The sequence below is a fragment of the Fusarium coffeatum genome, assembly GCF_003316985.1.
Source record: "Fusarium coffeatum strain FIESC_28 chromosome Unknown BRIP53273_contig_397, whole genome shotgun sequence".
Taxonomy (NCBI): Eukaryota; Fungi; Ascomycota; class Sordariomycetes; order Hypocreales; family Nectriaceae; genus Fusarium; species Fusarium coffeatum.
This window is the reverse complement of record NW_022158186.1, coordinates 1-20516: the sequence shown is the minus strand read 5'-3', so window position 1 is coordinate 20516 and position 20516 is coordinate 1. Positions and strand designations below refer to the sequence as shown.

Below are 20516 nucleotides of genomic sequence, written 5' to 3'. Positions count from 1 at the left end.
CAATAGTCCTTAACAAAGGATAGATTTCGGAATGCCGCATAGTACCTTGGCTGTTGCAAAGCGTGAAGCATGATCCACCGTCTTGATCTGCTTCTTGTTCACATCGGTGTCTCGTACTCGTCCGTCTAGGACTGCGAAAGAAGACGAGAAGAACGTGTGGAGTAGACTACGGAATATTGGTGGAAGGCCATGTCGTATTCCTCCGAAGTCTACAGAGGCAGCGCCAGAAAGTTTTGACCTGCACCCCTGTTACTGTTATCTTATATAGCCAATCAGAGTTAATTTAGTACTTTCGGTACTTAAGTGCATCTTAAAGTACCTAAAGCTCTCTAATAAAATAATAAAATTAGCAGTAGCTATTGACTATAGCTTAATTAAGCCCCTATATTATAGAGGTATCAATTCCCTATAATAATAAAATACTCTAAAAGCTCTTGTACTTATTGTACCTATGGAGCTTACAAGGATAACAGTAACAGGGGTGCAGGTCAAAACTTTCTGCCCCTTCCTCTGTATAGGTCTGTGGAAATCTCGACGTCGACACCTGTGTGGGATGACGTAGGGAGACACCAACGTGCTTGGTGGGAGATTGGATGTGGAAACGTCGCAATGCCAAAGCGGGATTGAGGTACCAGACACAGTGCATACATTGGTAGGCTCTGGCGATTGTTGGGGAACAAGCGATAACAACGGACTGTTGTATTGGGACTAGACCAGCGGGTAAGCAAGACGCTAAACTCTCCCAGATCTCGCATGCTTGCCAAGCTGTTAAGGCACTAGCGTTAACAGCCCCAGTCGCTACCGCAGACTAAGCCCTTGCAATCCCGGTTTGCCCATCTGTGGGCTCCATGCACCCCATCTTGTCGCCTCGCTGCTTCATACGCTTTGGAGCAGGGGCTGCAGAACACAGGAGTCCCACAGCAGCAGCATGCCCGTGCCCCTGTCAAATCGACAAGCCGCGCACGCACCATCCACTTCCCGTTCGCCTACGGCTGAGTTAGATCCATTGTCTTGGGTTTTGGCCATAGTCACAATGGTACCCGGGATGTGCTATCTGACGGTCCGCATTCCACTAAGGCTAGCTTATTTTTGCTTTTGCCTAGGGTCCCTGGCTTATAAACAACAGTGCCCCCAGCGGTGGTCCTGCGGTTGCCTTATTTCCATCTGACCTTTTCCTTGTCTACTCATTGCATGCGTCGTTATGTGCACTTTCAACGCCAAGGAAACCGTCATTCATCTTTTTATCCACACTTACACGCAGGTCCACTGGACTTATCAGGGCGCCTATCATCAATCGAAAGTTCGATACAGGGTATCTATCGCATCCATCTGGTCAAACTAGACACGAGGCTATCGAAATGAAAAGGCGTTATCCTGATAACATCAAACCTGATGACACGGACACCACCGTGTACCCATCTCCTGAAAGGTCGCCGCCACCTCAAAAAAAACATTGCCACTACTTTCCAGGCGGGACCTCTGCGACCACTGCTTTAACAAGTAGGTAAAACAATGAGGTCATCATCTCTCTACCCCAAAGCTTCGCTACCTGGTTCCCCCCTCCCTGTTTTTATCCCCTCTGAGATTTTGTATCGTCATTCTTCTTTGTTGTCCTCCCCATCAGACCCTCTCCAACAGTTTCGAGCTCAGATGGATGTCATGAAAACGCAAAACGATGAAAGTTGAAGAAGACAAGGAACGTGTTAGATCCATGGTGCCTTACCATGAACCCTATCATGTCCCTGATGTACGTTCTGATTTGCAGCCCGTCTGTCTTCTATCTGCGTTCGTGTTATAGCCTTAGAGGAATTGATGCTTCCCTAAACATGCCAACAGAACTATGGTATAACTTCACTGACCCTCCACACAGCACCCCAACCTGCGACATCAAGCCCCGCTTCACATGACGATCTCGAACCCGATGCTCCATATAGTCTTGAGAAAGTATTACATAAATGTTTTGACAACCCTTTCACTTCAGACGAGAATCGGCTCCCTGAGCTCCTCAATCCTCTCTTCGACCGCCCTCGGGATGGACGAATCAATGGTCATATTAAATGCAACTGGCCAAGAGAAGAACAAGCAAACGAACCACTTGGTCCTGCACCGGTGCAATCAGGCGGCGGTACTCAGCACGTAAGATCCTGTCCGGACTGTAAAAGCTCTAGGACAGTATACTCCAATACGGCTGTGTCCATGACAGCTCAGGTGCAGCATAGGGCTCCGCCGTCCACGGGCATCGAATCAAAGTTCTCAGGCAGCACTCCATCACAGACAACGATGCCGAATGCACCATCTTCATTCCAAGACGTTTCTGCACACGCTCCGCCGAAGCTTCCACCATGCTTCGGGCGCCTAGATGCTTGGTCTAAGATGGACAAGTGGGGCAAAAAGGCATTCATATTCTGTAAGTTCCCCGATGATATTGATAGCTAGAGCTCGTCAGCCTACCCAACTCCACCCATGCGTCTGCTGACTGCCCGTATAGACGCTGAAAGCTGGTGCCCTGGAAGGTCTGTTCTCGATAGCACAAATGTTTGGCGAGAGGATTTCGCTCCAATGTGTAGAGTCAAAGGCATATCGTATGCTGTGCAAAGTCTTTCCTTTATTTACATACATGACTATTTGGCCGATCAGCATCTTCGAAAACGAGCTAACGAACTATATGCCATGGCGGTTCAAGAGCTTGACAAATTACTGAAAGGGTCTAAAAGTAACATGTGGTGTCAAGAAGTCATCACTATGGCCATATTTCTATCTATGCATGATGTATGTATGATACTATTTGCAACCTATATTTTGTTGGTCTTGTTGTTATTTAAATTAACAGCTTCCTAGGTTATTCTTACTGAAAAACGTCTGGAAAAGGATGGAAAGTCTCAATGGCTAGGGGGGTTTAAGCTATGTGAGTATCTCCTCCGACAAACGGATCCCGGTCATAGGTTCTGGAACCAGAAGCGCTCCCACCGATTCGATCGGCTTCGCATTTCTCAATCCATTATCGTTGGTCGGGCAGTGATTCTTGCCGAATCCATGATGGAACTCCCTCTTCCCATGAACCCTGAGACCGAATGCACGAGATTTGACTGGCTCTTGTATGGCACAGAGGGTGAAATGTCCGAGATTCATGGCGGTTGTGGATTTTCAAAGTTGATATTGCACACTTGGAGCCAGGTCACATACTGCGCAGCACGCTTACAGCAGGAACCTTGGAGTCCTGTGGTTCCCTCAACAGCGAAATTCATATTTAGTAAATTGACACGGATACGTCAGTGGAATCGTGAGGGGAAATCTTTGAAAGAACGCCAGCCGCGCCCCGAGACGATAACCTGGGTGCGTGACGCCTCGGACGGTTTTGTGATATCCTCGAAAGAGGAAATGACGGAGGTTACTGCCGAGGCATGGAGAATAGCAGCGATAATCTATTATCTATGCCGACTCTTAAGGTAAGCCTTGAAAGAGAATGAAAAGAGGAGGGCGAGAAATAGGAGGACCGGTCGAAGAAGGGTCATGTAAAAGCATGACTATTTTCTTTCCCTCCCTTTTTGTCCCTACCCCTGTCACATAAAGTTCAACAGGGCAAGTACACTAACATCAATGTGACCAATCTAGGCTACCACGAGACCATGAGGCTGTTGTTCACAATATGGAACTTCTCGCCAAGTGCATACGTATTATGCCAACATCGGGGTCATGTTTCACGGCCCAGGCACCGTTGCTCCCGGTTTTCTTCTTGGGTCTGCTCTCTACGACACTCGAACACAGGGACGTATCACAACGTTGGTTTGAAAGGGTTTCGGAGGAATCAGTTCGAAGTGTAAGTGAAAAACAGAAACACAATCCTCCCATTCTCGTAACCTATACCAAAGGATAGACTAGTTCTGTCCTTGGTCAGCTCTACTACAAGAATCAGTCTGGTGTAGACTTCGGATACTGACATCCCCTACTAGAGTGTCAGGCTATTATACAAGGCGCTCAAACGGATATGGAAATGGATTGATGTGGACCCAGAGCTCCAACATAACCCAACACCCGTCGCCGACGACTTGGGCAAGAGAGACGCTTGGTGGGAAACTCTTGTCAAAAAAGTTGGCGAGCAAGAAGGCCAAACTCTGTGCTTGACCTGATCGTTGTCACAAAGGATGACCCCCGTGGCTGAGGACTCATTTGAAATGGGGAAGGAGGCCCTTCAGGCACTCCATGAGAGCACCAACAATTTTGCCGACGGGTGAGATGGGTCTAGCCTTGGACCTAGCCAACATCTGGGTGTATACGACGTTCTGGGGAAGCTGTCGGACAGCCAGTGGTGAGATTTCCCTACTGGGCAGATGGGCGACGCTCAGACCTCTACCATTGGCGAGGTTGCCAAATAGCTGGTCAACACGATGAAGAGGAACGACGAAGCACTCTGTGCTACGAATAAGGAGGATTTAGCCCAAAGCTTTACAAGAACATGCCGCAGGCCATGGAGAATCTGTCTAATAAGAGGGACTACAAGGTCTAAATAGATGGACTCGGCGGCGTTTGCCGGCAATTACAGCCGCCAGCCTGATGATGGCTAGGGTGATGGAGGATTAGAAGGTGTAAAGGGATCCCAAAGGTGTAACGATACATTCGACCAAGTGAAGAGATACAACAGGACGAAGACAAATCCTTTTCTAGCGAGCATATTGGTTACAGTTCACTGTCATAGTATATTCAAAATCAGTATGTATCTCCCGTCTACGAATAAGTATCCAGCTAGCCTCAAAAGAGCCACGTTCTTTTGGTTTAGGAGTTGGGGTCAAGTCATGTTCCACTTGCATCAGATATTCGGTGGGGTATATTCAGCGTGTTCTCGATGTGTCCCGCTAAATTCCCTCAACAGGTTCGCGACACCGAAGAGGAACAGCCATCCATCACCTTCAATTAACTCTCAAGATTATGACTAGCCTGAGCTGCCTGCGGAGCATACTAGGTGGGTGTCGTCACGTTAGAATATTATGTGGCACCTCTCGAAGTCTACATGTCCAGTCCTGGTCGTCAGAAGGCAGCTCAAATATGTTCGGCCGAGCTGCAGCTCTTAAGAGCATTTCAAGGAAGCTCCCAGTGGACTACCCTAGACTTCGGAGTTTGCCGCAGCTTGTGCTTTGGCTTACCTGCAGACGAAATGACAGTAAGGGTTGGCTTCCAGGTGGTACAGGGAGTTCGGTGCCTGTCTTGATGACTATGGTCTAGGGACTCAGGAGGGAAGGAAGAAGGGTAGCCCAAAGGAAGTGAAGAAATAGCAGAAGGTCAAAGAGGTGTATAGTCACACGAGGCGGTCGGTGTATTGAATGACACGTGAAAGAATGACTTGTAGGTAGACGACGGGTACTTCAAGGCCGTTTTGGTAGGAGTCCAGACACAAACATGGAATTAACAACCGGTCCTTCTATGTACGGAAATGACAACGGAAGTATGAAGACATGTTTACAAATATAAAGAAGGGGGAAGATAGGTGTAAAAGGGGTGATTCCATAGCTGACCAGCATGTAGCCTGTCAACATGCCAGGTGATCTAGAGGCAAGGAAGTCCGATAGCGATCTTGCATCACCCGAATACTATACCATACACTTAATAGCGTCCTAACTTATTCTTGAATCTGATTACGGAAGCTTGCAAGTCTTGCTAGACGAAGGGTGCTGTTGATGGTACTGTACGGTCTCTCCTACGGTACCGTTCCTATATGAAGGGATTGTTGTAGGCCAAGCGAATCTCGCAAGTAACCCGTTCAGGTTGGAATAGGTGTTCCCACAGCCGCGGTGAGTTTCGGGCATGGCTTTTTGTGAGTGGGAACATGAATGACGGCCAACTGGTCCTATTCTCAAGCTATCCGTCAGTACACGGTATCGACACCTGGCCAATTTCTGCGAGGTTACTTTGTCTTGCTGCGGCAAGGGCTCTGAAAATAGAGCCGGGGTGCTACACCATGAGGCGCTGGACCTCGAGAGGAAAGGACACATCATATATCGCCCTGCAGACACTACCAGACCGCTTTTTTCAAGAAATCTAACCACGGTTGAAGACAAGCCACAGCCGAAAGATGAGGAAAATTACGTGGCAGAACTAACCCATAGTACAATTGGGCTTTCTACGAAATGAACGATGAGTTGCATTCAGCCGGCGGACATAAGGTTGCAGATCCTCTGCCTTCTTGTGGGTTCATCTCACCCAACATATTCACAGACGTTAGTAGACTTACGATCATCGTACTTAAAATTCTAGACTGTTTCTCCGCGTATGGTTGTCCATAAGTAAGGCTGCAGCGAAGTAGTGGTATGAAACTATTCGCGGGAGTACTTGAGACTGAGATATGGAGCGCAGCAGAGCCTCATGTAGCCAAGAAGGCGGAGTGGGTGGCAGGGGACCAGGCATTGCGCTAGACATACGCTAAAGAATCACATTTGCGCGGGGTCGCACAGGTTCTGTACCTTGCATACACTTAACCAACTATCAACCCCCACCATTTTGTTGCCCCTCCGTAAAGTTGGCTGGACCAGGATGGGCTAAAATGATCCGCTACTGCAGGCATCTTATTTCTGAACTGTTTGATACTTGCCTGGAGTAAGACAAAAGTCTTCGAGAGTGATCGACAGCTACGAACTCGACGCATCAAGATGGACCGCTGGCTTGTTAACACCGTCATAGAGTAAACGATCGAGAACGCATATACCGACATTTCACCCGTCTCAGACGCCTACCATTAAAACCATCGCCATCTTCGCCAACACGAATAGCTATGGCGACATTGTCAAACCATTCACCCCAGAGGACCCAAAACCCCCCGACGACCGCGTTCTGTGCTGTCTGGACGAAAGCTTTCCTACGGGGAGCAAAAACGCATTCGCCGTCAGGGATCTGATCGCAGAAGTGTGTGATACCATATCCTGAATGACTCCGTACGCCAGTGTGACGAAGACTGGTAGGGCAGTCATAGCCGTCAACGCTGAGACTCGAACAAGAATCCTGAACGCTGGAGAAAAGACGAAAGACAACCTGCGAGCCACCAAGGTTGGACAGTCCAACCGCTGGCATATGCACTTAGTGGGGGACATCCCATCGCGAATTTAGAAAGCCGATGGCACATGGAAAGACCTCACTAGCGCTGCGATGGATGCACAATCAAAATGCAGGCAGACATGAAGCCCATCAAGTTCCTCCCAACAAGAAAATTCGAAACAGCTTCGCCAACGAATACCATCACACGGTGCTCGGCGATATGATTGTAAACTTCCAGACAGAACCCCGAAGACGTTTTCAGCCCTTTGGAAACCCAACTACTTGCCATTGGAAAGGACCCAGCCCCCTACAAGACACCACGCGATGCGGGGTTTCTAGGCTAACGTTAAACGATATCCACCTTCAAGCGCAATTGCTCCCGTTCGCGAAGTATACTAGTGGGCGAAGGGTGACCCACTTCGCCCTCTTAATACGCCAGATGTCCCCGTGAAGCCCCTATGGGAACGCCATCGGCCTCGTGTGCTCTAACGTTCAAGGCGGAGAAGCTACAATGGAAAAGCACCTCACGACCAGCTCTGACCACCTCACACTCTCTCACCATGTCAGCAACGAGACTCAGAATAACGGTACTGACGAGGTTGTCCATCAACAACGACGAGGATGAGAAATGGTGCCGAGAGCCGGTGTACCATGGCATGACCTGACGATGTATTCATTGATCCTCGGTCTACGAAGGCCTAGGCGGTCTATCCCAGAGGACTACTGGCCAGCCTTCATTTTGGATATCGTGGTCACTACATGATGCGAATGATATGAAAAGCATTGACAGAGATACTTTTCCCTCCAACAACAACATGATGTACCACCGCATAGCATCTGATTCTATTCACGAATGTTTAAAGGGCCATGGACGGCTCTTGCTCTTGGTATCACACTATAATCTAATCCTTTTGGTATATTCATTTGTGATCTCAACAAGGTACAGCATGTCGATGCCTGTTGTTGAAACAGAGCATTGCCTTCGTTGGTGCTCTAAGATAGGTGTTAAAGGTTACTGACAAGCAGCAGAGTAGCCGATGGCTAAACTGGCTACAGGTAAAGAATGGTAGACCACATATTTGATCCGCATCGTCTACAAAAGAGTGAGGCATAAACAAGGGGGTGCCGCTTCAATCATCGCCATCACGAACCGGAAGTTTATCAATATCCTGGAAAGGCACCAAACCGGAACTGACAGCAAGACCAGCCTTGTAAAGTCCGACATCTGTGATCTCTTGAGCAGTCTCGAGAGCATTTCCAGGTGATGGTTCCTCATCGGCCTTTCTCTGGGCCTCCTCTTGTCGCTTGTCGACGCCCTCGGCCTTGTTTTGGGCTTTCAAGTGGATGGACAAACGAGCTCGACGAGTGGAGGTTGGGTTGAGAAGCCTGCTGTAAAACTCCACGACTTCAAGCTTGGTCAGCAGCTTGATTTGTGCAGCGTCGCGTTGGGCTGTTTGTTGTTAGCTACATGAACAGCTGGATTTGATTTTCTCGACTTACCCAGCTCAAAGTCGTACCGTTCGTTTGTAATTTGAGACCAATGACGAACCCACTCCTGATCAAAATTTATGACCTTCTCCAACTTTTTGTTGATCAAACTTCGCTTGTGACCTTCAAATTCGTTTTCAGTCATCTTTTCCAAAGTGTGTGCGTATCTCATAAGGAACGCCTCGATACGGGCATCGAGGAACTCTGGTGTCATCTCGCTCTGGATAAGGAAGTAGAAACCATATGTTGTTGAAAAAGCCCCAGGTCCGCTAAACAGGATATAGCCCAGCTGCTCTTTGGTTCTAAGTTGATCAAAGACAAGCACGTGGAGCATCTCGCCAAGGAGCATGGTCTTGGCGCATATCTCCCGGTCATCGCGACTACCGGCATAGAACCAAGTCTCAACACAATGGTTGACATTCGCCTCATCCTTGAGAGTCTTTCTGAAGACGTAGTTCGAGCCCTCAGTCAGGAGAAGAGACTTCATGACGGGCCACTGATCTCTGGGCAATGCTCGAGGCTTCAAGATAGATTCAATCATGTTGGTTATGCTTGGAGCATCCTTCTTGTACGTATTTCCATATACGTAAACCTCAATAAACATCTGGCTAAGCATTTGGTTCGCGAAAAGTCCGACGTTTTCAATCGTGGAACCTTGAAACTGATGCGTGAGCTCTTCTATTGTGAAATATCCATCAGGTGCGTTTAGCCACTGGATGTAGTCAGAGACCTGGGTGTAGGGATTTCCAAGCTGCCAGTTCTCGTATGCCCTAATACGTCGCTCTTTAACGATCTCGAAGCGATGTCCGGTACGGAGATCTCGCATTGTTGTTACGACTTGTTCCAGCAGCGTAGGAAGCTTCTCACTATAGCCTTCGACTAGCAACAACAAACCCCGCTCATCGCGACTCAAGCTGTAATCAAAACCAGCCAATCTAGCGTATTGGGAGCGTTCTCTTAGCGAATCGTTAACCAGGGCTATAAATAGGTCGGCTCTGACAGTATTTTCCGCAGAAGTGTAGATAAGGCGGGTCCTCAAGCTCACTCCTACGTAGGTGAGAGGAACGCAGAAAGTGTTGTCTTTCTTCCACCATGTCCTGGCAATGTCATCGTTGCGTAGTACTTGCGGATTGAGGGCAGGCTCATCTACCTCCTTCTTGACCTCGAGATCGAGGTCGTTCGGGATGAATTCGTTCTTCTTTGGTAGATAAAGGGCCGGCAGGCGTTCTTTCGGGGATACTGCGGCGGCCTTCTTGATTTCCTCCATAAGATCATTGGGGATCTTCTCGTGGCGGTATTCAGTTCCGTACCACTTCTCTTTCTGGTCCCAGTTACCGGGATGGTTTCGTGACACAATGACCATGCGGAAATTGTCCGGGCGAATCTTAGAGAGCGCCTGTTCGATCTGATCAGGGGCGAATTCTCGGAGTCGGGTATGGCCACTGAGTAACCATTCTCGTGGAAGAGGCTTTTGCATGACAGAACTGATGCGGCGAGCGAAACTACTGGCGGGTGTCTTTTGCTCATACTTGAAGGCGACATTTGCCATCACCTTTTGTTCCTGAAATCTCCATTCCTGGGGAGGCTCTTCTCGTAGCAACGTAAGGTACTGAAAGAAAACCATGATAATCTCATCGTAGTTTTTAAGACCCTGTAGTGGTACGTCAGTGTTTGCTGTTGTACGACCATGCCTTCCTTACCTCTTCCGTCAAACAGACTTGCACATTGAAAATGTCGGGAGTACCAGGGCATACGGGATGGGCACCTGCATACAGGCCATCTGCCCAGCCCTTAGACTTGAGGTATGACATGATACTTCCAGGTCTCTCATGTCCGAGAAGATGACTGATATAACGACTGGGTTGGGTGGCGAACATGAACTCCTCGTCGATGAAGGGAAAATACAAGTTCAGCTCCCTCAAGTCCTTGACTGGCTTTGCGAAGCATTGCATTCCCAGGTCAGACTCCCGAAATGGAAGCTCTCCAGGCCATCTGTTCGGAGGGAGTTTCTTATTAACGATTGGGGAGAAAAGCTCTGCAACCCATTTCTGAAGCACATCAAGAGACTCTCTCCCGAGAACAACCAGCTTCATGCGATTGGCCGAATAGTGTTTGTCATGGAACTCGATGAACTTGTCCCTGACATTAATTCCACGTGCCTCAGGAAGGGTTTTCAAAACCTCATAATTACCGGTCCCGAATAGGTGGAAGGGATGCTCAGGGTTCGAAAGAGATTTTTCAAGCTGTTCCAGTCTCCAGTCATCATCCTGAAGATTATTCTTATGCTCCGAGTTAACAGCGTTCAGCTCTCGGTCGAGGGTCTCGTAAAGAAAGAGCGGTTCGATGAAGAATTGGGCAAACCGATCCAGAGCCCCACGCAACGGGGATGGGTTTGTGTCTGAAGGCTCCTGGTCCTTGTCTGACTTGGCAGAAATATCGAAGTGGTAGTTTGTTGAGGTTGGATAGGTGTAAGCATTGTAGCTACCTGAATTGTCGAGGATATATTGCCCATATTCGTTCTCAGTGGGAAACTTCTTTGTGCCCATGAAAAGAAGCTACAACGACGGAGGATATTAACCAATTGTCTATTTAGAACATCAGGTGAAGATATGCTTACATGCTCGACCGCATGGGCCATACCAGGAACATCAGATTCATCACTGAAATTTCCTACGTTGACGTCAAGAGCAGCACTGGCCTTGTCGGTCTTGGGATCGTGCACCAAAAGAGCCTCGAGCTCGTTATCGAGTCGAACAACTCGGTAGACGCGATCATCAAGTGAGGATTTCTCAAGGTTATCTGTGACAAGTGTCACAGGTATCTGGGAGCCGGCCGCTGTTGCGAATGCACCTTCGTCATGCTTTGGGTGACACATTGTGTATGGTGTAAATGAAAGAAAGTAGTATCGAGCGCAGAAAAGAGTTGATCAGAAAGAGAAGGGGCTTTTATCTTTTTTTTCTCTCGATTAGTTGCAGGGATTTTACAAGACGACCATAAGAGGGTACCGAGAGAAGAGACAGCAGAGATGTAGATGTTCAAGTTGTAGCGATTCAACGGCGCAGTCAAGAGCGTGATGCAGCGTACTGCAGTAGTCGGTAATGCGCTACCAACATCCCCGCTGGAAGAACTTTCAGATCGATCCACAACAGCCATGGAGACGGGCTCACGCCCGAGGCTCAGAGACAAACGGGACGTGGAGATTAGATAGCCTAACCTGCCCCAGGAGGGAGTCATCCGACTTGTCTATCTAGATTACTTGGTTCTGCCTTGTTCCCTGTCGTGAGCCACCTGTTGGGGCTAGAAACGTTGTTTTCATATGACGCTACCATGCGGCGCAACAGCCTTATTTTCGTTTTCCAACACAAAGACTGGGCTGATCAAGCACATCTACGGGGATTGTACGTGCCACTTCGCCACTTTTCTAGGCGTCACAGTCTTTCTAAATGCACTAGCTACTAGCCAGACGTGGTAAGCGCACTACAACGTAAATTAACTTCCATGGCGCCGCCGAGACTTCTAGATTAGATGCGACATGGCATTGCTTCTCTTTACTAGTGCAGGGTGGTATGCCAAGCTAGTTTTGAAGCCGCCGAGACTTCTAGATTAGATGCGACATGGCATTGCTTCTCTTTACTAGTGCAGGGTGGTATGCCAAGCTAGTTTTGAAGCCGCCAAGAAGATGTCAACCCTACCCGGAAGGTTATCCGGTGGGTCAAAGAGAGGGCTACCGCGAGCAAAGGAACGAGAACGGCGTATGGAGAGAGGCATCCGAAGAAAATGGTTCTGTGGAATGGAAGGATGATGAATGGCTACGGTATCCGAAACGTCTGAGTTGCACTGAGAGCAATTGTCAGCTCCTCCATTTGCAAAATGGCTTACACGAAGTTAGATGGATAGCTTCCCGTATGGCCGGGCTGATGGGCTTGAAATGGAACTCCATAGAAAGGCGATTTAGCTTATGTCGTATGAGAGATAAGCGCGATATGGGTCTCAGCGTCCCGCGATTGTAGCCGGTCTTGGCAGGAAATCAATCTCAACTTCTGACGGTGTGGCTAACCGCAGAATACCATGTCAGCTCTGGCCTATGCGGCATCCCTATTCGTTGGACTTTCTGTACGTAGGAATGAGCGGAGGATGCGTGGGATCATGAACCTAGTAGATATCTTTGCCGATCCTTGCTCTGCGTTCTGTCTTCGTGACTCACAAACTCCACGCAGCTATGGTGACATGTCACATATGGATATTCAACTTGACTTTCCGTTGGCATGCTGCACGCACGTCGTATAATCACAATCACGCTCAACGCCCCCTGCCTAAAGAGCCGCGCTAGTTAGCGACCAAAGATTGGTTGGTGGATAGTCCTAGTAACTAGATACGAACCAGCTTAGCTGTTGATCAACACACTTTTCGACATTCTGCCAACATACGATATCCTTGACCTTGTACCCCTACATCATATCCAAACTATCAAGTATGACAACGAAGGCTCAGCTTATCGAAGCAGCGGTGGGCATTGAGGCCCTCCATGATGGGAAGCCTTCCTTCCCTGTGCCAGGAACATTCTGACTTGACATTTAACCGCCTTCCAAATGTATTCCCTTTTCAGTGTCAGCCTAACGTCACTGTCTATCACTGCCTGACGCGCTACCCGTATTCAGCTCACCGCAAGTGTCAGTATCACTTGGCGAAGGTGAACGGGCTACAGGTAGCGATGGACGCATGTTTGAGGCTATGTCCGGAGTTGTGCTCCACGTTAACTCTACTGGGTTGTGAAGGCCAGAGACAGAAGTAGGACGGCCTGGCTAAGCGGGCCGGCTCTCTTCAATATTGATGGAACCAATACCACCGAAGCATGAGTCAGATACATCTGACTTGCGACCACAACCTGTACAAGCAATGAAAACGAAGTACACTGCTAGGTGACTATCCAAGATATTCGTACTTACACGAGGGACCAATCGCATCCGTGGGACCTATAGCAAGGATACTTCCAAGAAACTCTGCTATGCTTATATTCGACATGATTGGTGTTGTCGCATATAAAAGGCGCATTGATTCCCATAGCCAACGGTTTCGGCACGAAGATCACTTTATCACTTCATACAATCAAGGCCCAAAGGTCAAATCAAACTTCAACATGGGGCTTACATTTACCGAAAAATGTGCGTCAACTGATCCCAATGTTTTAGCCAGTGTGGGTCCATACAGCAACTTCAAAACTGCTTGCGTAAGATATACTTCCACTCTTTCAATCAATAATCGCCGTGGCTGACATTATTCAGAACAAAGGCGATCACATATTCGTTGAAGAATGGCTTTCAAACGACTGCGCCAAGTGCCCAAAAGGGAAGAAGGGGAAGGATACTGGAATAGCTGTCCAACGTGATGAGACGCTCATGCTAGGACCATCATGGGGAGAAAAAGTCACACCTGAATATCTGAGTGATGGTGGATGGGTGAAAGGGAAAGAAAACGCACCAAAAGATGGCAACTTTCCAATTGGAATGAAACAGGCAGTGGAAAAGATCAGGAACAACAGGCAAGCGTAACGGAATTAAATGACGGCGAGGTGCTTCCCAACTGCATCAATTGAGTGGATGAAAGACTTCCACCCGTTGTTAATGCTAGCGGATGGCATCAGTTGCATCTTGTAGGCCATGAGATAGCCCCTTCAGTTTCATACAGATTCATACAGATTCATACATTCACCGTCCTTTGTCTACGAAACCGAGTCTCAAAATGAAGTCCAAAGCCGAGCATGTATAAACAAAAGTGAATGGACCAATGTACCGTGACTTCCCCGGTCCCAAAGTACACTGCACCGCAGTGGCAATCAAAAGACACAGCCTTGCCTCGGCTACGCTTATCGCCGTGTGGTTCTGATACATACCAAGAGACAACACAAGGCAGCGGATCCAAGGTGTGAATCTTATTGTGAAATGCCTAAACTCCTAGCTGCTGACCGAATTTTCCCCTTCCAACGCCAGCAGAAAAAGCAGCAAGATGACTCCTTCAATCAGCAGTCCCTTATTCCTGCTTGAGGGCAATCCATTTATTGTGGGAATGCGGTGGTGATTGTTGATATGAGTGGGAGGAAGAGAAGGAGAAAAAAAAAAGAAACGGATCGAAGCAAGGAAGGCATCTTCTAGCCTGCCTAAGAACCTTATGTGAGGGCAAGACAAAAGAAAAAAGAGCCATGTGCGGGCAAAGGAGCCATAATGGCCTGTGGAAAGCCTAAATATCTAAAAAGCTTATCTAATGGAGGGAGGCAACGGGTTCAACAGTGGTGGGGTCGAGGTAGCTAAGCCGAATCGTAGCGACCAGCCTAGCGCATAGCGCGTCGCGTACGGAGGGCGGTGGAGCGGGGAACGCGATCTTGAATCCATGTAGATTTTTTGGCGAAGAGGAGAATCGAGTGACGCAGGAAGCAGGATCTTAGCAGTAGGTACCTGCTGCAACATGTCACGAACACTGGTGGCTGGGTGCTGTTCCACGCCAGGTCTCTTAGACCCTCATGGGTGGTATTTCCGGTATCTAAGGAACTCTACAAAATGTTAACAGGCACGCGAATATCCGTACAGTACGTATTTCGTCTCATACATTGAGCCTAGCGTGAAATGATTACAGTCGGAGGGCAGCAATGACCGAGTCCAGGAAAGAACCATGCAGGTTTATCAGGCAGCTATATCCAAAACTACCTCATCTCGGACAATAAAAGCCACCGAAAGGGACTGAACTTGGTCAATTAGGTAAGCATTGAAAAATGCTTGGACTTTAGTGATTCACTTATTCATTTCTCTCACGCATCAACAAAAGACCGTTCCAGCTAATCAGTCTTTTCTCCCTTCTTTTACGCTCTTTCCTCCTTTTTTCCTTTCCCACGCGGCAGTTGTCGCTTTTTGGAAATGAAAATCTTACTAGACACCCGTCCAGTTTGATGAATATGGCAACATTACGACCTGCTACTTCGACGACTGCTCGATCGCGTAACGCTGGCGATAACCTTACATCGCCCATCACCACGCCTTTCACATCACAGGTCCATCGACACTCCGCACGAAAAGCGACATCAACGGCGAATTTATCGGCTAGCCAGAAACTCCTTATATGATATCTTCCAGCAGCGTGAAGACACAGCGCTTTTCCTGAAACCCATCCGCTGGACTGATCTACATGCTCAACTTCTCGGCGCGCGATGGGCGCAACAGTCACCATACGATACCGCTCGGCCTACGACGGCCCCAGGCACGTCACAAAGCCATATTGACCCATCCAACACCATCACCACTCTCAGCGATTCACTCACAGGTACGCTTGCCCGACACGAAGAACCCGATCCACTCTCCAAATACTGTCAAGACGGTTTCGATGACTCTGTGGCCCCGCGTCTTCAGCAAGCCGAACCATCTACTCCATCTATACTTTGGTGGTTGCATTTATCGAGATGCTGTACGCGCGCATATCATGTGGAATTTCCCTGACGAGACAGAGTCGTCATATTCTTCCTTCACATTGGTATCAACGCAACCCGCCGAGTGCTTTGACGTCTTGACACCGTCATCGCTCAACCAGGGCCCCTCTCATCTCCCCATAATCTGCTACATCGCCCGGACTCAGCTAATGTCGAACCGAAACAACCATTTTCGTATCGCGCCTGGCCCAGGGAAGTCATCGATTGAGCCTATCTTTCGGCTTCGAGAGCTCCGAGCCCGCAAGCTCGTCCCATCACTTTCGGATCACAATGCGTGTTTTCTGGGCGTCTTTTTTGGAATGGCGCAGAAGCACTTTTACCCTCGACCTTTCACTGACGAATGCGAGTTCCGCATGTCTCCAGTGTAAGGCATCCCGCCATGCTCTAGCTTTCACAACCTCAAGCTCAGGATCCTCACCCACAATACAGGCACTTTAGCGTTTATTGTCTACAACGGCAACATAACCGAAGCATTTCTAGAAAAGTTCCACAACCCCTTCAAGGCCACGCCTAACAACGATGATGACGTCGTCTCTAGCAACACGATAGATTACACAGAAGTTCCCATCTGGTCGATTCTAGGTCTACGAGAACTATTTGGCAAAGTTTTGTGTCAAGAGGTCGTCGGTGCTTTCCAGCCCGAATGACAAAGAGACCTGGGGGAAAGATCTCGAGACGTCTAATGGCGGGAAGCGCAAAGAAGAGGTCTACTCTGGACCGGCGCATGTTTCGGATCCCAAGGTCGTGACAGCCGTCTCCCCGTCATCATTGCCAGGGTTCGTTTCGGTCACGGCAAGTGACTGAATAATGGGCCAACCGGCCGTGATTCTGAAGTTGAGATTGACTTCCTGCCAAGGGCGGCTGCAATCACGGGACGCCGAGACCCATATCGCGCTTATCTCTCATTCGACATAAGCTAAATCGAATGACACCTTGCCGGCAACAGCTTGAAGGGCGCCGTCAGCAAGAATATACTGAGAAGTAAAAGGTAGTTGCCCCCGAGTGCTTCATGGTGCTGCTATTTGGAGACATGACCTGTATAACATGATAGGCTGGACTGGATTACCTTCACGAGGCTCACAAGCCACCAACCGACAATATTGAGGAGGCTGAACTCGACTATCCAATCTGCCATGCCAATGCTACCATCGATCTGAGCCATAAATCGCTTTTCTATGGAGTTCCATTCCAAGCCCATCAGTCTGGCCATACGTGAAGCTATCTATCTAATTTCGTGCAAGCCATTTTACAAATGGAGGGGCCGACAATTGCTGTCAGTGCAACGCAGACTTTTCAGATACTGTAGCCATTCATCATCCTTCCATTTCACAGAACCATTTTCTTCGGATACCTCTCTCCATACGCCCTTCTCGTTCATTTGCTCGCGGTGTGCTATTACCAGACGCCATCCGTGCTGGGACCGGCCACGCAGGGGCATTTGATGTTCACGCCGAACGACATGACTAGTCTTCTCTGCATTTGAACAACACTTCATCTCTTTCGTTTTCGTGTAAACATGCCCCTGACTCTGTCCAGTTAGCAGGAACACTGATGTAGTCAATGGATAGAGGTTAACATACGCAAGCATACCAGTCCCATCTGTCTGGGGTACCATAGTGCAGCGTTGCCATTGCGGCTCCAAAGGACAAAGTGATGGAGGATTCGAAGCCTTTAACAGAGAGGGGGAGAATAGCAGCCTGATGTTTCTTGACATGTCGCGGCTCATCGAGGTATTTAAATAATTTCTGTCTATCCGAATATGGTATCTCAAAGAGCCCATAAACCGCCCTAGAAAGCACTAATGCATGGGACTTATGATTATACGATTTATGGTCAATTTGATAACAGAAGATTCAAACGGCCATCAGCCTTAGGATTCTAGTGGTCGCCTGAGATCCTGATGTAACGGTATTTGAAGCTATTCCTCGTCTACACACTTCTCACGTCATGCTAACGGACGTTTTGAGGCCTCTTAGCAATAAATACGACAATATAATGCACGTGCGGACCGTTGCAAAGCGCAAAACAGCCAATCTGCAAAGATAAGCATGGGTCCGGGTTTATCCACCCTGTCGAAACCATGCAGCATTGCGTAGGCTGAGACCAGCTTCCTACCATGGACTCTCAAGATAATGGCAAGGTTTGGAGTGTGGGCACAAGCTCAGCTTGTACGTTGTTTAGAGTACATATAGAGGACCTGTATTCACCGCTATTCCATATCATAGGTAAGATTCGTATAGCTGACAAGTCAGATGTGGAGCATACACTCGGTCATGGACCGTCAAGGTTTCCCACAACAATGGTACAGTGCACATTTGAAGCATTATTATTCTGATGCTTGCATAAATCCTTGGCTGTTGTCCTGCTCTATCAGCCTGAGCACAAAGCCAAGAGCCTTGTGAACTTGCCAGATTACGAGGAGCCAGTTCATTTGCCAACTGTGGAACTCAGCTAGGCTAGGTCGTGCCTATGTTGTGCCCGAAAATGGTCCCTGTGAAAGTCTCGATCGTCTCTCAACGCGGGTTTCTGGGAGGGTGAAAAGGGCTGCATACACGTAGGCAACGTTACTGATCAACCTGACATATCACTTTCACTGCATGAAGAACGAGAAAACGTACGGGGAAGGGCGACTAAGGGCGTGTATGAGCATCTTTACCCGTTGGCTATTTCGTACCCTGCAATGGCTGGAGGATGCGCGGGGTCTTGAACTTAGTAGGTACCATCGCCGGCCCTTCCCTTGGCTTCTTTCTTTGTGACTCACAAACTCCACGCAGTTATGCGGACATGTCAGATGTAGGTATTCAATTTGGAGTGGCTAACTTTCCGTAGAGCTCACACACACAAGGCTCACGTGTCTCAGGATCATGGATCCTGGATTTGAAGTGACGTAGGCGAGGACGGAACCGCGGACCGGTGCTAGAGTCAGTAACGGTCTTCAGACTATAGCTGCAGTTCATCTAACAGTGTTCTCGGTACGTAAAGATGCGATCCAGTTGAACTTTACGTGACGTTCACGCGGTATTTACTGCCGTGATGATTGAAGTGAGACTGTAATACACAACTTCTGAATGCTGTGTTGCTTTGGGTGTCCAGCCTTGCCTCCTGGGTCCGAGCCCTATCGCCTAGTTATGGGTTAGTATACCCCCTAAGGGGTGCTTTGAGAGATATACTGTCTTAGTGTGCAGGCCAGCCATGCAGCCGTGTCGGGCCTCATCACAGTGACAACATCTTACTTTGACATAGCTAAGTAGGCGTCAGTCTCGCATCAGCAATAGCAAAAGGCGGTCAGTTCATGAGTAATAAGTCATAAAAGGTACGCTCATTCCGTAGCTTGCCATAGAAGCTCTCCCACCAGATCCAATACATCATTCACCAATCGACTACAACAACAATCCGGTGCGTTTTCAAATCTCCCGAAGATCGCGCTCCATCACCACAATGGAAAGTGATGACAGCCTGTGCCGCGCAATCAGCAGCACACATGACGACAGCCCGTCCCTCGAAGTCAAGGGCATACGTATTGGCAATCGGACCTTAATGCCTCTGAAGCCCGGTGCAAATGGCGAATATAGAGATGTGACAACAGGAGTTGGTGTATGCTCCACGTATGGAACATCAATTGAAGGTACGAATGGAAAGCCAAAAGGCGAGCGCGCAATGCTTACCATGTAACGCTGCAGGCAATACTTTCTATCCCGGCTTAACGCAGACGAGTAATTCTGGATCTGAGCCAGACTTCTTTTGGACAGATGGGACAGAAGTGGCATCCCAATTCAACGTTCCTCACAATACAAAAGGAGTTCTCTGTTCAAGCCAGGGGAGGTATGAGTTCCAACTTTGGACTCTGCAGTTTAAGCCTGTTGGTATCATGAGAGTAACGAACTCGGAATCGAAGGAGCAGACCGAACTGGTCCAAAATGCATTGCTGAAGATCGGCGATACCGAACAGAGGAAGCAATTGATTCAAGCCTTGGAATCCCAAACAGTGACACGCCCGCAGAAGGCCATCCTTGAGGTAAAGTACAAAGATGACATGGTACACAACGTCTAAGCCTTCTTAAATCCCCGCTTGCTGATATTCATGCAGTTTCTGATCACAAGTGGCCTTCGGAGCCATACCGTAAAGGTAGAGTCCTTGAATGAAAAGAAAGGAGTCTACGTGTGGATACATGATGGGACACTCATTGCAGGCGGGACAATACTGACCGACGAGTTTCGAGACATCTTTGGAATTAAGGAGAGGGAGAAAGAGTTGAGGGGAAAGTGGCAGCAATAGTGCTAAGCGTTTTATGGAGGCAATTGTTGAAGTTGATAGACTTTGTTGTCACAGGTACCATAAAATTATTATGAGACATGGGACGTTCTTTCATTTTCCCTTAAAGCTTTTTGGCCGGAAAAGAGAGGTGATAGTTGATGAACACACATTTTAAAGCAATAAGATGCGGAATAGCAGGCAAACGTTGACGAGATGGACTAAAGATCTTCAAAAGAGGGATCTTCGACAATTAGAAAAAAAAAAAAAGAAAAGAAAAAAAAA

At 48.3% G+C, this 20516-nt stretch overlaps 4 protein-coding genes across 4 annotated transcripts; 3 read left to right on the top strand and 1 right to left on the bottom strand.

Annotated features, from left to right (window-relative positions):
• Window positions 1–1675: 1675 nt before the first annotated feature.
• Window positions 1676–4127, top strand: FIESC28_11411 (uncharacterized protein; the record flags this gene model as incomplete). Its single annotated transcript, XM_031165535.1, has 8 exons — window positions 1676–1747; window positions 1837–2136; window positions 2209–2407; window positions 2489–2513; window positions 2568–2769; window positions 2839–3446; window positions 3613–3817; window positions 3951–4127. The coding sequence occupies 8 exons, from the start codon at window positions 1676–1678 to the stop codon at window positions 4125–4127; spliced, it is 1788 nt and encodes a 595-aa protein (XP_031010406.1).
• Window positions 4128–8150: 4023 nt separating this feature from the next.
• FIESC28_11410 (uncharacterized protein) lies at window positions 8151–11383 on the bottom strand (the record flags this gene model as incomplete). The annotated part of the gene is made up of 4 exons (XM_031165534.1): window positions 8151–8470; window positions 8521–10159; window positions 10209–11063; window positions 11126–11383. 4 exons carry the CDS (start codon window positions 11381–11383, stop codon window positions 8151–8153), a joined length of 3072 nt encoding a protein of 1023 aa, XP_031010405.1.
• A 4298-nt stretch (window positions 11384–15681) lies between these two features.
• FIESC28_11409 (uncharacterized protein) lies at window positions 15682–16626 on the top strand (the record flags this gene model as incomplete). The annotated part of the gene is made up of 2 exons (XM_031165533.1): window positions 15682–16343; window positions 16389–16626. 2 exons carry the CDS (start codon window positions 15682–15684, stop codon window positions 16624–16626), a joined length of 900 nt encoding a protein of 299 aa, XP_031010404.1.
• Window positions 16627–19417: 2791 nt separating this feature from the next.
• On the top strand, window positions 19418–20030 carry FIESC28_11408 (uncharacterized protein; the record flags this gene model as incomplete). The annotated part of the gene is made up of 2 exons (XM_031165532.1): window positions 19418–19604; window positions 19660–20030. 2 exons carry the CDS (start codon window positions 19418–19420, stop codon window positions 20028–20030), a joined length of 558 nt encoding a protein of 185 aa, XP_031010403.1.
• Window positions 20031–20516: the final 486 nt, after the last annotated feature.